The following is a 15156-nucleotide window of genomic DNA, read 5'->3' as shown; positions in this document are numbered from 1 at the left end:
CGGGGCCGAGGGACCTGGGGGCCGGCCGGGCTGCGGGGCCGCTCACCGCGCCCGCCCCGCCGTATGTCTGCGAGGAGCGGCCCCTACCCGGCAAGGGGGAGGAGGCGGGCGAGCGCCGAGGGTGGGAGCTGGGCCGGCTGCGCCGCGCGGGTGCGCGCCTCCGCCGAGCATTACGGCGCCCATTCCCGGCTCCCCGGCGCTGAGGAGCGGCCGCGCGGAGCCCCGCAGCGCGGCCATGGCCGAGCGCCGCGCCTTCGCCCAGAAGATCAGCAGGTAGCGCGGCCGCGGGGCGTGCGGTTCGCCCGGTCCCGGGCGTGCGGAGGGGCGGGGGGGGGCTTGCCCGGTCCCGGGCGTGAGGAGGGGCGGGCTGCCGGGCCCGGCCGGCGAGGGGAGGCGGGGGGCGAACGGGCCCGGCGCGGCCCGCGGGCGCCCGCCGGCCTTCGGGCTGCTGACAGGGCCGGGCCGCAGCGCCGGGCCTGCCGTGAGGAGCCCCCGGGCCGGCCGGCGGGCAGGGTCCGCCCGGGCCGGCGCCGCGGGGCTGCGGTTCCCCCCCGGCCGCAACAAAGGGGTGGGGGGATGCGGGCGAGGGTGTGTGCGCCGTGTCCGCCCTGCGCGGTGCCGCTTCCCTGGGGAAAGCCGGGGCGGGGGGGAGGGTGAGGGGGAGGGAAGGAAAAAAAAAAGGAGGAAAAGGGCTGTTTGGTTCGGCTCCCCGCGAACAAAGGCCGGCCGGGCGCTTTGTGCAGTCCCCGCTCGCTGCACAATGGGCGGCCCCGCCGCTCCCGGCCGCCCGGTGCGGGGCTGCCGGCCCCCGCTGCCCGGCCCTCGGTTGGCCTTCCCTCCCTCGCAGAGCCCCCGCGCCCCGCACCGGGCACCGGCAGAGCTGGGAGCAGCAGCCCTGCCCCCTCGCTGGCTGCAACATGGAGAAAACAGTTCCCTTCCTTTTGTGTGGGATAAGCAGCCGGGTAATGTTAGCACAGCTCCTGGGACCCGCAATGCCATTTGAGACTTGCGGTGTTAAACATCTTTGTATTTTACAAAGTTTGTTTTGGTTGTTTTATTTATTTTTTTTTTAAGGAAGAATATTTGTAGGAAACTCCCTGCTAATACCAGGTATCTGCACATCTGTATTCCAAGTCAGGCATGTGGTTCCAGGTGGGAACCAGAGTTTTCCTGTTTGCGGAGGTCTGAGCAGACAGCCTTCGGAGACCGTGGTACCTCTCCGAACCGTAACTAGCAGCAGAGTGAAAGTGGGAACCATCAGTTTCGCTGGTGCTATTCAGGAGGCTGTGGATAGTAGTGAAAGGAGTATCGTTTTCATGCCGTTGAATGAGAAAACTGTAGGTACAAATAGCTGCGCTTACAGAAGCTGTGATGGAGAAGGGTCACAGACAAAGAAAAAGGAGGTCAAGGGAAAAGGCTAGGTTGGAGGTAGAGCAGTGGCATCAATCCCACCCCACTCAGGATCTGAAGACAGGGGTGAAAACAGTGCTCCTCTCTTGTGGTTGTCTGACAACTGTGATGTGCAACAGCCAGGGGTTAATGTGACAGATCAAGGTCTCGGGAATGGGGAGAGCTGGATTTGCTGCCAGACCGTTTTTCCTGGTTCTTGATTGTAGTCATAGAAATAGTCACATGAGAGACGAGTACTAGAAGCGAGAGTTCTGCAGCCCTGGCAGGAAGTTAAATAAAATGGCCCTGGGGTGACCACCGTGGGTGCTCACGGTGTTTCTGCCTGCGTCAGGCGCTAGCTCGGTGCAATAAGTTCATCGGGCGGTAGCACAGACGTGCCACCCCTGTGTACCTTTAGATTTAATCCACTCGATGTGTTTTCAAACCAACCAAACGGCAGCAGTGCCTCTGTGGAGGCAGAGGTGGTCTTTTTGACAGGTCAGGTTCATTCGTGGAGCTTAGTGTTTGTGCAGGGCCCAGGTGGTCTGCAATGAGTGCAGCTCCTCCTGGAGCCGGGCTGTTGCATTTCCAGCTCTTTCTTTTACGCTTATTTATAAGACTTCTGTACTTCTCTCTGGGATTTCCCATATTGTAGTGTTGTCTTCTGAGAAATCTCCAGTTCCTGGTTCATGGGCTGTCCATCCAGTGCATGTGAAGGCAAAAACTCCTAGGCAGAAGAGATGTTGTACGGAGAGGTGTCCAAAGTGAGCTGTAGCCCTTCTCGTGCCGGCCCAGGGTATGCTGCTGTGAATGTTATTTGTTCAGAGGATGAGAGATTCAAGCAAGCAGCATACGGAAGTCCCAGGAGCTGTGTTGGTGGCTGCTGGAAGCCCTCCCCATTTGCATTGTTTAAGGGAGAATAGATCCGTCACATTTTCACACTCTGCCCTCCGGTTTGGCTTACTCGTGGAGGTAGACTTAGCATTTGTCTTATTCACAGGAAATAGCCATGCTGCGCTTGGTTTGCCTGATAGCCTGTAATTCAAATGGGATGTAGTTCAGATCCACGAAGGTAAATCACTTTAGGACTTACCTACCGAACGGATGCAAGCTTCGAAGCCGGTTATTACAGTAGGGGTAGAAAAAAGGAACGTTAGATTGGCTGTTGTGCTTCTCAGAAAGACCACAGATGTGGTCTTCACAGCCCTGATTTACTGCCTGTGCTTTCTTCCACCACTGCGGTGCACCTCACGGGTCCGCACAGAACCCCGGTGCCCCGCGGGGTCTGTTTATTGCTTCTGGAATCTTTAAATATTGGAGGCATCAGTCCTCAGGGACTGCTACAGCCCTTAAAAAATATCTTTTTAAGACTGCCTGTTACAAGGTATCTTTCTGATCAGGTCACGCTGCATTTTTGTTGGAAGGCTTTAAACTAGAAGGGATTTTTAGCCTGAACTTTGGCCATCACATGTACTTACAAATTCTTCTTGACTCCATTAGAAGAAAGTCCTGAGTTAAACTTACTGTAGTGGGTTAATAATACCTGAAATCTTGCCTGAAAGTGTTAATTTTCAACTGGAAACATATTGGTAATGATTTTTTTATTAAACTATATGGGAGCATGTCCTTCTGCAGCATGGTAATACTTGTGCAGCTGGGTGTATGCTGTTGTTTCTGTCTCGGTGTAAGACCAGATGTACTTCTGTTGAGTACCCCTGTGCAGCTCATACGGTGTTTGGGGGACTAGAGGAGTGTTAGGGGAAGGCAGGATCCACACTGGCAGAGATGAAGTTCGCTCATTAAGATGTCTCAATAAAAACCAAACAGTCAATACATTATTCCTGAGGAACCAGCTAAGCTGCCTGTTCACTCACAGCATGGCCGGGTGTTCAGTACCGACCATGCCAAGCACCGGGTCTGGCCCCTCTGGGGTTGTCCCCATCGAGCACTCACCCCTTCCCCTGTGCGCCCTTCAGATTCCCACTTACGTTATCCCAGTACATTTTCTGGGTAGGGAGCTGCTTGGCAGAGAAACTGGACGTGGAAGCCCCACCACCAAAAAGGTCAGTTCTGAGTTCCTGAATGTCCCAGTGATTGAAGCGCGTTGTATCCCAGCACTCCGGTCTTTCCAGGGGCAGGCAGAGGAAAAGGTGTGCAGGTTTTCTAGAGTTCAAATACAGAAAAAGGAAAAAATCACCCCTTAAACATCACACAATATATACGGTTCAGGCAAACTCATGTAGCCTTTCGCGTGAGCCCCTGTCTCAGTGCCATGTCATTGCTCTTGGACCATCCTGAGATCGGGTTATCTCGGGAATCCAGAACTGCTTCTTTGGTCAGACCATCACCATTTTGAAAGTGTCTTTGCTTGGAAAGAGTTTTGCTCTTCCGTTACTGCTCCCACAGTTACAGAGAATCCTTCCGACTTGTAATAACATCCCTGCCATACCTTCCACTTTGCTTTGCATTTCAGCCTCGCAGAAAGCCCAGAGTGGGATTTTTACCATTGGTTTTTATTCTGTTGCTGAGAATTCTCAGTTTTCCTGTCTCCAGCTCTCAATGGAGTCTGGAGAAAATTGTTTTCACCCTGGTGGGTCCAGCCCCTTCCAAGGTGCTTTTGCGTGAACAGGAACCTCATGGTGCCATGGAGCGCTGCTGTCTAGAGGGGGTCTTCAGCAGAGCCCTGGCAGAAAAGGGGTGACCCTGCTCTCAGATATTCAGTGATTTGGAAATTCCTCATCATCCAGGGTGTTTACGTTGTATATGAACAGATTTCTGGAGTAATCACAGCTTGTCATCTTTATGGTTTTGAATTGAGGGGAAAACACTTCTGTTCACTATGTTCAGACCTTATTTCTGCTGAAGCTCCCTTTGTACTGATGGGGGACTGTAAAAGGTGACTTGGGAAGACTAAATTTATGTTTGTGTTCACTTAGAGCCCTTTTATATTGCCTGAAGGATGTGTCAGGGAGACTGACAGCCGCCTTTGCCCTGCCTTGGGGTAAACAGGGATGGTGTGAAACCTGCACCCACTGAAACTGATAGAAAAGCTGTCATAGGCTTCCACGAGCACTGAATCAGGCCAGGAATGTGGTGGTCGCAGCAGGATATTCGTCGCAGTTCATTCCCTTCCCACATCCAGATGCTGTTAGCATTGTCAAAACACCATCATGGATAATTGAAAGCATTTTTAACGGAGACTTCGGAGCATCTTTTTCCCATTCTCCAAAAGTCACGTTGTCTGCCCCTGTTCAGGCGTTGTGTATGTCTCTGGTGGGACTCGACAGCGCTCTGGGAAGCCTAAGAACATCTCTGACCGCTTAAAGCCAGCGAGAAGGCAGGGAGAACAGTTCATCTCTAGGGCTCTGCTACGAAGCTGCTGCTTTGTACGAGGCTTCCTCGTTTGGTTGTTTGTTTTTCTTTTTAACGTGAGCTGTGACTTTGATCTCTGCTGAAGAATCCAGTCCTGTGGTGATTTTCACAGTAAGGTATCTTGGGAGCTCATTCCCTTCGCTGCAGCCTAGGGGTGACGCTTTCAGCCTTAATAATCAAATATTATCAGAAGAGCACCACAGGCAGCGTTGTATGGTGTTTTCTGTTTTAATCAGTGGTAAGGAAAGAGGGAACGTGTTGTTGCTCATCTTCTGTGCTAATTTAAGGCTTACCCTGCAGCAGCCGGGATCAGGCTGGGTATTTCCTCAGCTTCGGGTTGTAAATCAAACCCATCTCACTCAAAGGGGAAGGAGTTCACTCCGAAGGAAGCAGGAGGAGGAGGGCTGCATCCAGGGCACGGCAGGACTGGCAGGGTAGCTCAGGGCCGGAGCTCTCCCTCCAGCAGGTTTCCACATCCACTGCCACGCATAACTGGTGACTCACACCCTGGTTCGGGCCTGGATGGAGCCGTCTGTTCCACCAGCAGGAGAGCCCAGGCGGAGCACGTAGGGACAGAGGGACAGGTCACCTCAACTGCCGCGGCAAGACGGACACAACCAGTGCCATTCGGCTTCGAAAGTCAAACCCAAGCACAGTGAGTAGAGGATAGATGCCTCCAGCCATGTGCAGAGTTGTACACAAGTGAGCTGGCTGAACAAAGAAAGGTATTTTCACTTTAAAAAGTAAACTGCGTAAATACAATTTTCTCTCCTGCAGAGAGAGAACAAGCAGCTTTGCGATGGATTGGGGCAGATGCCTCACTGTACCATGTCTCCTTTCTGAAGAGGCAAAGGCCCGCTGAATGTAGAGTCGCAATCGCACATGACACACAAGATGAGCAGGCAGGAGTAACTGTTTTGTAATTAGCGCGATGGGGAGAGTCAAACAATTTGCATTGCTCTTTCAAAATGGGGAGGGCTATGGAAAAGCGAGACTTCCTCAAATCACTGCAAGCAGATGATCCAGATGGCTGTGTCCTGACCCACCTTTTCTGTGAAAGGGACGAGTTCTTATCCTCGCTTGGCATAACTGGACAGGTCTTGGTGAGCCTTTTCTTGGAAAGGCAAAAAGAAGAACTGATATTTCCAGAGTGCTGCTTAAGCTTAAAAAAAAAAAAAGGAAAAAGAAAAAGATTTTTGGTTTTGATGGGGTGGGCTGTGTAGAAACAGAAATGATTTCTGTGCTTAGTAAAGAAACATGGAACTGCAAACAAATGGTTTCATTTTGTTATTTGCAGCTCAGAGTACTTTGAGAATGACCAGTCTTGTTTTGCTTTAGAAGCCAGTTCCAAGGGGATTTTTTTTTTCCTGTCCTTTGTTTTTTTTTTTTTTTTTCCCTGTGTGAGCCACATGCACACACAATAATTAACCAGTGAAGAAGGTCAGAAAGGAAGTGACTAGGGAAGATGTACTTTAAACATAGACATTCATGAGGCCGTGGGCTGTAATTAACTGGAATGTTCGTCTAAGGATCCCAGGTTACGTGTTGAACATAACATGGTTATTAAAGAGGCAGGTTTTTTATCTGTCCTTTTAATTATCAAGAGCTTTAATGGCTCTTCTGTTCTGCCAAATGGATTTTTTTTTTTTCATTTGGAGACTATTTTGAGATTTATTTCTCTTTTCTGGTTGGGTTTGGTGTAATAGACTTTTTAATCTAGGTTGGTTTAGGAAGCATAGATTCTAGTTAGAAATAACGTTCAGGGTTATAACATTACATGAACTTACTAGTCATGAATGAAATGGACAAACAGCTTTTGGAACTGGAGGAGGAGAAGGCAAGTGTCTTATCAGTTTTAGGGAAACTGTGAACCTCTGTGATGAAGCAGTGAGAAAGCAATTCTAGAAGTAGTCAGCTAAGGGGTTTTCTCAATAGGAAAATCCTCATTTGGTTCTACCAAGCCCTGGTAAGGCCTTATCTGGAGGAATCAGGATGAGACACAGTGTTAAAAGGTGTGATTGCCAACTGGGATGGAGAAGAGCCATCAGGGGAGCAGAAAGCCCGTCCGTTGTAGGATCTGATCTTGCTGAGCCTCACAGAAGGAAGGCTGGGAGGGGACCTGACTGGTTTTTGTGAATACCTTGCAAGTAGGAAGGAAGGGAGGAGGGGTATTGAACCTAACTGATGGTGTTGGCACAAACCCAAATGGGTATGGATTACCCATAAATGCACTTGGTGATAGATTACATGAGAAGATAGTTTCTAAATGTCAGAAGCATGATGCTTTCCAGTAGGGGAAATGGCGTTCAATACGTTTGTGAATGCAGTGATACAGAAAGGTAGCCATCAAGAGCTGTGGATTAGACTGCAGGCTTGGAGCAGGTAGTAGTAAGTCCTGCAGAAAAAAAAAACCCCTCAGGAATTTTGAGGTTTAGACAGTAGCCAGGTGCTTCAGGTGGGGAGAGGTTTGATTGGAAATTGTGAAAGCTAGAGAGGTGGGACCACTAAGACTTGAAAGTAATGATGGTGTCTTGGTCAAACCCACTGGAGGTTGTTCAGTTCTGACTTTCTGTGGTTGTCCTTCAGGGGAACATGGAGATGCCACCAATGGTCAGAAGCCGTGCTGATCAGTGCCACCCTTTTATTTTACCACATTTCTTCCCCGGTTGCATCTAGTGACCTTTTCAGTGGGGCTGATGTCGGGCAGTGTGATAGCATCCGTGCAAACTCGTAGTGCCCCTAAGCACTGCTGTAATGGCAGCCCAGCTTGCTTCTGCTTCACGTCAGGGTGAAGCACCGTCGTGGCTGGAGTTAAGGGTGTATTGACAGGCTGTGCTCCAAATACAGCACAGCTCCCCGCCGCTGCAGAGCCGCCCGGCTGAGGCCAGCATCCAGAAGAAGAAAGGACTGAGAGAACCCCTCTGGAATCTACCACAGAGCATGTCCCAGGTTCGTAAGGAGCCACCGCATGCAGGAGGAGCAGCGCTGAGTAACGTGGCCAGGCATCGGCTGTGGTTTCACAGCTGAGCATGGGTTTCCTCTTCTGGCTACGCTTTCCATCTGGAGACGATGTATGCCTCTTGAAAATGGGGAAAGATTTTTAGTTTTTCCTGTCTTCTGCTGCACGGCAAAATGTGGTTTCTGATTTTTCCTGCCAGTGGTGTGGTGGAGGGCTCTCTGCTGCGTACGGTCAGGAATTGCGCAAAACACGCACCGAGGAAGAGATCGGGTTTAAAGCAGAGATTGTCTGCAACCCGGGGGCAGGCTTTTAAATCCTCTCAGCCACAGATGCCTAGTGTTTTCCATGCCAAGCAACCATTTTAATACATTCCACATTTTCCTATAAATGCTAGCAGTGCGCGTGGTGTGTTCTCATGTGTGTGTGTGTCTGTGAGTGTATCCATGCACGTGGTGGGAGCAGGGAAGATGGTTTTTTCTGAGGGCAGTCAGACAGCCTGAATGTTGTCCGTCCCCAGCAGGAGCTGTTCGGTCTGCTTGCAGAAGCCACCCTCCAGAAGTGAAAACATAGTCTCCCGTGGATAAAGGCAAACGTGAAGCAAAATGATTTCTTGCAGCCAGAATACATAAAACTTTTTTTTTTTCCCTTCTGCAGTCCACTTTTTACAAGCATGCTTCCTCTAGCTAATCTTACTCCCATCCTCTGGCCTGAGGAAACATCTGCTCTCCATGGTAGGCTTGGTTGTCCCAGCTAGTTCCCTTTTAGTGTTCCCTTCTCTTCCATTGACATCAGTTGCCTCCACCTTACCCCCGTTCCTGCCCACCGGTGTTCACTGCCGCAGCAGTTCCGAAGCTCGGAGCCCACCCTGATGTCAGGGTTTTGCTCAGAGGAGGTTTACCCATCTTTACTTGATAGGGTTTTAGCCGCTCGTGCCCCGTGGAGATAGACAGCGCGTTCCCCTGAGTGAGATCGGGAATGAGTCTGTTAACCATGACGCTATTCCTGCAAAAATTGCTGATATGGCAGAAAAAAAATCACCCTGATACACAGTCCCATGTCCTTGCAACCTTGTCATCTATGTTATGCGCTGGTTGTTGTCTCTTTGGAGTTGGGACTTTGTTCTGGGAGACAGAGCGGGCCGCAGCCCTGTGATGCAGTGAATGACAGTTGGGAGCGTGTTTGTCGCTAATAAATTGGGCGTTGACTCCTGGAGAAGAGCCCTCTCTTGTTGGTGAGGTCCTGTAGACCAGGGCTAGTCAGCAGCTTCTCAGCAAAATGCTTTTTTTGTGGAAAGAACCTGGGGTTTTGGTTTGCTTTGGAAACAAAACCATTTCCACCGTACTTAAAAACTTGGCTGCGGAGGTGAGCTGCAGCTTGCTGCTGGCTAATGAGATGGAGCACCATGGATGGTTGTGTTGGGGCCTGACCCATGGCCATTCGTTAAGACAGTCTTTGATGATCAGTATTCCCTTCCTGGTAAGAAAAGTTGCCCGCTGGTGGGATTTCTCTCTCATGGAGACCATGAGGTGTTGTGCCCTGCTAGCCAGTATGTTGTGTGTTCCCTTCTTCCCACTGTTACCTTTCCTACGTGAAAGGGGAAACGGTGTTTGGTTCTGAGCCAGTCGGTTGTTCCCCGTGTGTTGTTCCCTGGACATTTCACCCCACCTGGTGTGGGATTGCTTTCCTGCCCCTGAGCTGGGTGTGGAAGGGGTTGGATATTGGGTGGCAAGTGGCTGCCGGTCCTCATCTCTGTGACTGCAAAAACCGAAAATAGGCAAGAGATGAAAATGAGGGAGCAGAGCACAGGAGCAGATGCGTGACCGGGCTTGGAACTGCTGAGGGGTGCGGGGAGCGCTGGAGGAGAGCTTTCCTTGGGAGGAACTGGAAAGAGCCTGCTGGGAACAAGTTTATTTGTGCTCAGTGTCACATGCATTTTATTGCCACAGATGTGCACAAAAGAGCAGTTCACAAAAGGGAAAAAAAATGTAATTGCTGTTAAGAACGTGTATATGCAGCCTTGTGAGAATTTTGTGATTCTCTGGGAATTTAATATACAAGGTCTGTTCTCGCCACCCGGTGACACTCTCATTTCAACCAGCGCACTAGGTATTTGATTTCATTCCAGCAGCAGCGTAAAACCTATTTGATATATCATCTCCAGTGTAATTCTTTTACAGAGATAATGGTCCTCTCCCCATCTCGTTTCAGAACTGTAGCTGCTGAAGTCAGGAAGCAGATCTCAGGGCAGTATGGAGGGTCTCCCCAGCTTCTCAAAAACCTCAATATTGGAGGCAGCGTCTCTCATCACACAACTGTAAGTAATGCTTGGAACATGGAAGACTGAAGGTGATGCGTGTGGTTATTTTGATTACTATTTGGAAAGAAATTGCAGTGCTGACAGGTTGTTGACCTGAGCGGCCCTGGTAACACTGAGGAAAAGAATTCCATGCAAAACCTGCTATTTTTGGAGGTCTCCATCTTGCAAACTGGTTGGTGTGGCTGGCAATTTGTTTCTGCAGAATCTTTGTAGGACAAGGGGCTCCTGTAATCAGATGTTAGTTGTTCTATCCCAGAACAGCCTGGATTGGGCACTGAATTCCGTGTGTGTGTGCGGTTCTCTCCATGAAGAGCTCTTTGCAAGCTCATGCACTTCAGGAAGCTGTTTTCTTGTGTTTCTTGTCACTCTTGAGAATGGGACCACAGCGACTCATTACTCTTCAGAGGTATTTTAAATGTTATTGTGAAAGCTGGATGTGGTTATTCCTCAGGAATGTATATTTACTTACAAGTTTAAGAGCAGCTGAAATGTGTAGGCCAGGTTGCCAGAATCATGAAGTCAGGATTTCTTGCATGGCCTGCCAGTAACCTTCAAAATTTATTCAGCGTGGTGCTGAAAATTTCACGAGTTCGGCAAACTTTTTCAGGCTGGAGCTGTATTTTTGCAAGTATTCCTTTCATTTGGATTGTTGCTTCGGGTCATAGCAGTTTTCCTTTGCAGCAGTCAACTTAGAAAACAAATATTATAGCATCTTGTTTTCTTCCAAGAGGGTTGATTAGCTCAGGCAGTACTGGAAACGTGCCCTGAATTTCATAGTCTGTACAAGTGGATTGAGTTTACGAGAGTTCTCTGGTTTTGGAGTAGGATCCTGTAGAGTTTCCTCATTTCATGTCCTGCTCAACGTCCAGCATTAAAGCTTTCTCAGACAGAGCACAAATGCGCCCTTGGAGCTAGTATCATCTCAAAAGGGATCTCCAAGACTAAGTTGACCTCTAGCTTAGAAGAATGACTTCGCTGCAGGCTGAAAGCTCATCTTTAAGGAGATCCGGCTGTGCCAGAGTCGCTGGGGATTGCAGAGGGCTGGAATTCCTGTCATCTCCCTCTGCATCGGCTGTGTGAGTACAAGGAGAGCAGAAGGCTGGCTTTATCAGCTCTGTCCCCAGCCTTAATGGTGAGTGAGCAGGAAGGAGGAGGGGTTGATGAGAGCGGTGTGTCCAGGGCTAATGCTTTATTGCAGCGATGCTCTGTAGGGGTGGGGAATGATAAAGCAAAGCCCTGACGTGGCAGTTCTGCACGGTCTTTTGCATAATCCAGTATTAGGTAATAGGGAGGGACACCCCCCATTAGCGGCATACACTGGATGGAGTACTCAGGGTGTTTGATTCCACCTCCCTGCAGCAATGGATGGCTGAGGAGTAGAAGCCTACTTTTGAAGGACCCATTGGATGTCCGTCCCACCAGCTTCTGTGCTTCACTGGTCTCACGTGTGGTTTCATCTTGGAACAAGTTGGCTGAATTGCCTCTGTGCTCCCCAGGGCTTTCATAAAGCAAGATCTCTTCTGTGTACCTCTTCAAGCCAGCCATGTTTTTGATAACCATTTTTCCTTGTATCACCTCCTTTCGCTCCGAGTTGTCTCTTCCACTTTTTCTTCCTGTTTCTAAGGTTTTTCCATTCCGCCATCATCAAAGTGTGCATGCTTGAAGCTTCAGTCCTGTTGATCTTCACATCTAATTCTTGGTGCAGGATTTGTTGGGCACAGTATTGTCAGCCCCGTCTTCAGTTTTGTTATCTCTCGTTATCCTGTTGCTGTTGTGTTTTCTAGTAAATATATGCAAGAATCTATAAAAATCCTGGAAAAGGTCATGCTGACTGGAAGCAGGCTCCGAGCCTTTCCTATCAAACTGCATTGCGTGATGGTTGATGTGATGAGCTCCTAGTTTGTCATATTAAATTCTATGCTGAGCCGAGATGCTCTTCAGAAGCATGATTAACATGGAGCAGTGGTCTGTAAGAGACAGTCTGTAGGAAAAGTATATTTAGTTAAGTCATGAGTCTGTATCCTGAGGCTGCATAATACGACAGTGGTTCGCTTGTACTGAATTTGGGGTTAATTTCTCTCCCTTAGGCACCCGTCAGAATCTCCTGGTTTGATAACAAACATTATGCAGAGAGAGAGCATGCTGTGAAGCTGAAATAGTTGTTTGCTCTGGAAAAGTTCAGAAGTTTGTGTCATTACACTTTCACAGAGAAGAAATAGAAGGCAGTTTTGTGCAGCCATACTGGTTTGAAAGCCTAGAGTTGGGCACGTAAGTGTGAGTTTAAATAGGGAATTTACGCTAAAATGTTTGGATATTTCAGTAATGCCATGTGACTTGAGTTTCACATATCTCCACAATGGCAGCAAGTTAAGTGTGCAGCGTGAAACTGGAGGACTTCCAATGATCATGCAGATGTGGTCTCTCCTATCCGGTGCACCTTGCTCTTCCGCAGATGGTTATGAACCAGATAAGGTCCACACCGATTCTCTGTTGAGAGTTGCCAACAGTAGCTGCTTATGGAAATTTGTCTGAGAGTCTTATCACACGCAGTCCAATGGAGACATTTTTATGGAGAAATGTTATGTTTTTGTGAATGAGGGGCTCTCCGCGCTGTGCTTGGCTGGGCCTTTTGTTTCTTGTTGGCTGAAGCCAGTGCAGGGACTTCTCACACCCAACAGACTCGCCTGTGGTTGAACCCAGGATAAATGCAAAAACCTGTCAGTTGAATTTTAGCAAGTCTCTTCCCTTTTGCTTTATGAGCAGCAGACCAAGTGCTGCCAGAACTGTTTCTAATTTAGTGTCTGGTAGAGCTGGGGAGAAGACACTGCTTTCAAAGGGCTCTGCAGGAGCTTGCGGTTTATTATTGTCAGCCTCCACCCTTCTGCCGCTTTAGGTGCAGCTGATTTTAATTGCACATTTCTCAAACCACAGACACAGGTCCCAAGCCTTCAGAGGCTTTTCCTGTATAACCCAACGTGCCAAACTGGGATGCAGTCCTCGCTGCACTGAGCTTTTATTTTTGAAATCCAGAACAGACAGCACCGACAGTTTGTTACTGAGAAATAGGAGCTGGTGAGGTCTTAGAGTCAGACGAAGGAGATTTTATTTTTTGAAGTTACTTTTGCGAGTCTCTCTAAATCCACTGGTAAATGGAGTGTGTGTTTGCACCTTGCTGTTCGTGTCTGGGTTGTAAGCCACGTGCCCTGCTCATCTTCGGTGCATGGAGAGGTTCAATATTCCCTCGTGGGAACTGGGGCCACCAAACCCGCGGATTGAATGCACTGAGAGCCGAGAGCTTGCACTTCCTTTCAGACAATTCCCCAGCATCTTGCAGGACGGGGTATTCGCTTTGTTTATTTGATGAACCGGACTGTTTACTATGGGCTATTATAATCCCTCGTGACTAACCACTTTCTTTTCTTTCCAAGTTTATTTTTTCTATGAGCAACTGCTTGTGCTATGGTGCTCGTTAACTCTCTCTGCTCACCCTCTGTTGCACCACTCGTTTCTGCTCGTTGCTGGATGCTGCAGCGTGGCAGAGGCCGGTTCCTCTCTCTGAATCTCTGCAGTAGTTTTACCTGGATGAAGCTGGATTATGGATTGTCAGGGATTAGCATGAGTTACCTACTAAGCGACCCAAAGCTTTCTGAATTCCTTGGTTTGCTGTTTGATGTCTGCTTCTTATGCTGCTTTGGTGTAGGAAGAGCAGAGTTTTGGTTTGTACCTGCAAATGGTACAAACCATTGTATTCTGTTTTTTTCCCCTACATGCCCTGTCCTTTTAGGAGGGCAGATGATGTTGTCAAAGGACAGAAAATAATCACTAGGTATCTGGACCTCTCTCCAGTTGTAGCCCCTCTGTTTCTGTGTCTTGCTCTACATTCGGCACCTTTTGTTGCTTAATGATGTTTATATTTTTCAAATTTGATAAAGACTTACAAAATCTTGGATTTCTGAATATTTCACTTTTGAGCGCCAAAGATAGTCCTTGAAATGTTTTTGGTTATTGTCCAAATATTTTCCTAAGAAAACAAAATTTTCTTTTTTTTTTTTTTTTAAATTAAAAATCTTTAGAGGTATATTTTAATTACAAAAGCAGCTTTTCACAGAACTCGCAAATAAGCAGAATGACTGTATACTAAGTGATTCTACAGTAAAATCACAGCTGTTTCCAAAGGATTAGGGGTAATATATCCTCTCTGTTGGTGTATGTTACGGCATAGCTGAATGTGAGTATGAGGAGGAGCAGTGTTATAAGAGATGCTAATTAGTCTGGGAATAAAGGGGTCTGGATTCTTGGACATGATGTGATCTGACCGTGTCTGCTTTCAGCGCTCCCATTTTCTGGATATAAAATAAAGGTGCTGACATTTACATATCTTTATAAAGCACTGCGGGTTTACGGGCATTATCTGGGCTAATTGAAGCTTTGTCTTGGATTTATTGGATGTCAGATTTTGGTTGTGTATTCAAAGATAGTATCTAATTATTCAATAACAGACTATAGGTTCCTTTGTATATTTTCATTGTTTATTTTAGCATCATTTAAAAGGAGAAGAAAAGATAATTTGTTCAAATGAATGGAAAACACTGCAAGGGAAAACATGACAACATCCTATGTGGCATAGAAAAGGGCGTTTTGAAGTGTTCAGAGCCAAGTAATTTTATCACCGAAATCACTAAAATGAAAAGGAAAATGAGCCAAGTCTTAATGCTCTCTCAAAGCTGATTAAGGCTTAATAGTGACTCCCATTATATGTATTTCCTGGAGGTTTTGCCCTGCCTTGCTGACTGGCCTATCCTCATCAGAGAGGGGAGGATGGGAGAGGCATCCACATCCTCTTCCCTGCCTCCTCCCATTAGGGATTACTCACAGTTAACTCTGCTCTGGTGCAGGCGCTTTCTTTAGTAAATTAAAACCGCTCTAAAATCAGTAGCGAGTCCAGTTGCAGAGGGCACGAGCATTTTGTGTGTTAAGTCGGTGAGTCCAGTATCCATTGAAAGGTTGATGAGGCTCATCTATCTGCAATAACTTAAACAGTTTATACATTAACAGAGTTAACTAATCTTAACTAAATGCTATTATACCAAGTAAATTTGGTTACTTAAACAAAACATTT

General features: G+C 48.0%; 1 protein-coding gene across 5 annotated transcripts in view; it reads left to right on the top strand.

The window, feature by feature from the left end:
* Positions 1–204: 204 nt before the first annotated feature.
* Positions 205–15156, top strand: part of DOCK7 (dedicator of cytokinesis 7) — a 107008-nt gene continuing 92056 nt past the window's right edge. For all 5 annotated transcript variants that reach the window (XM_074151529.1, XM_074151528.1, XM_074151527.1 and 2 more), the window contains exons 1-2: positions 205–273; positions 9929–10034. In XM_074151529.1, coding sequence (XP_074007630.1) covers positions 236–273; positions 9929–10034 — 144 coding nt within the window. In that variant the 5' untranslated portion in view covers positions 205–235. The remainder of the gene's footprint in view (positions 274–9928; positions 10035–15156) is intronic.

Source organism: Numenius arquata, chromosome 8 (assembly GCF_964106895.1).
Source record: "Numenius arquata chromosome 8, bNumArq3.hap1.1, whole genome shotgun sequence".
Classification (NCBI taxonomy): Eukaryota; Metazoa; Chordata; class Aves; order Charadriiformes; family Scolopacidae; genus Numenius; species Numenius arquata.
Note: the sequence above shows the minus strand (reverse complement) of the source record. Positions and strands in the feature narration are given on the sequence as shown.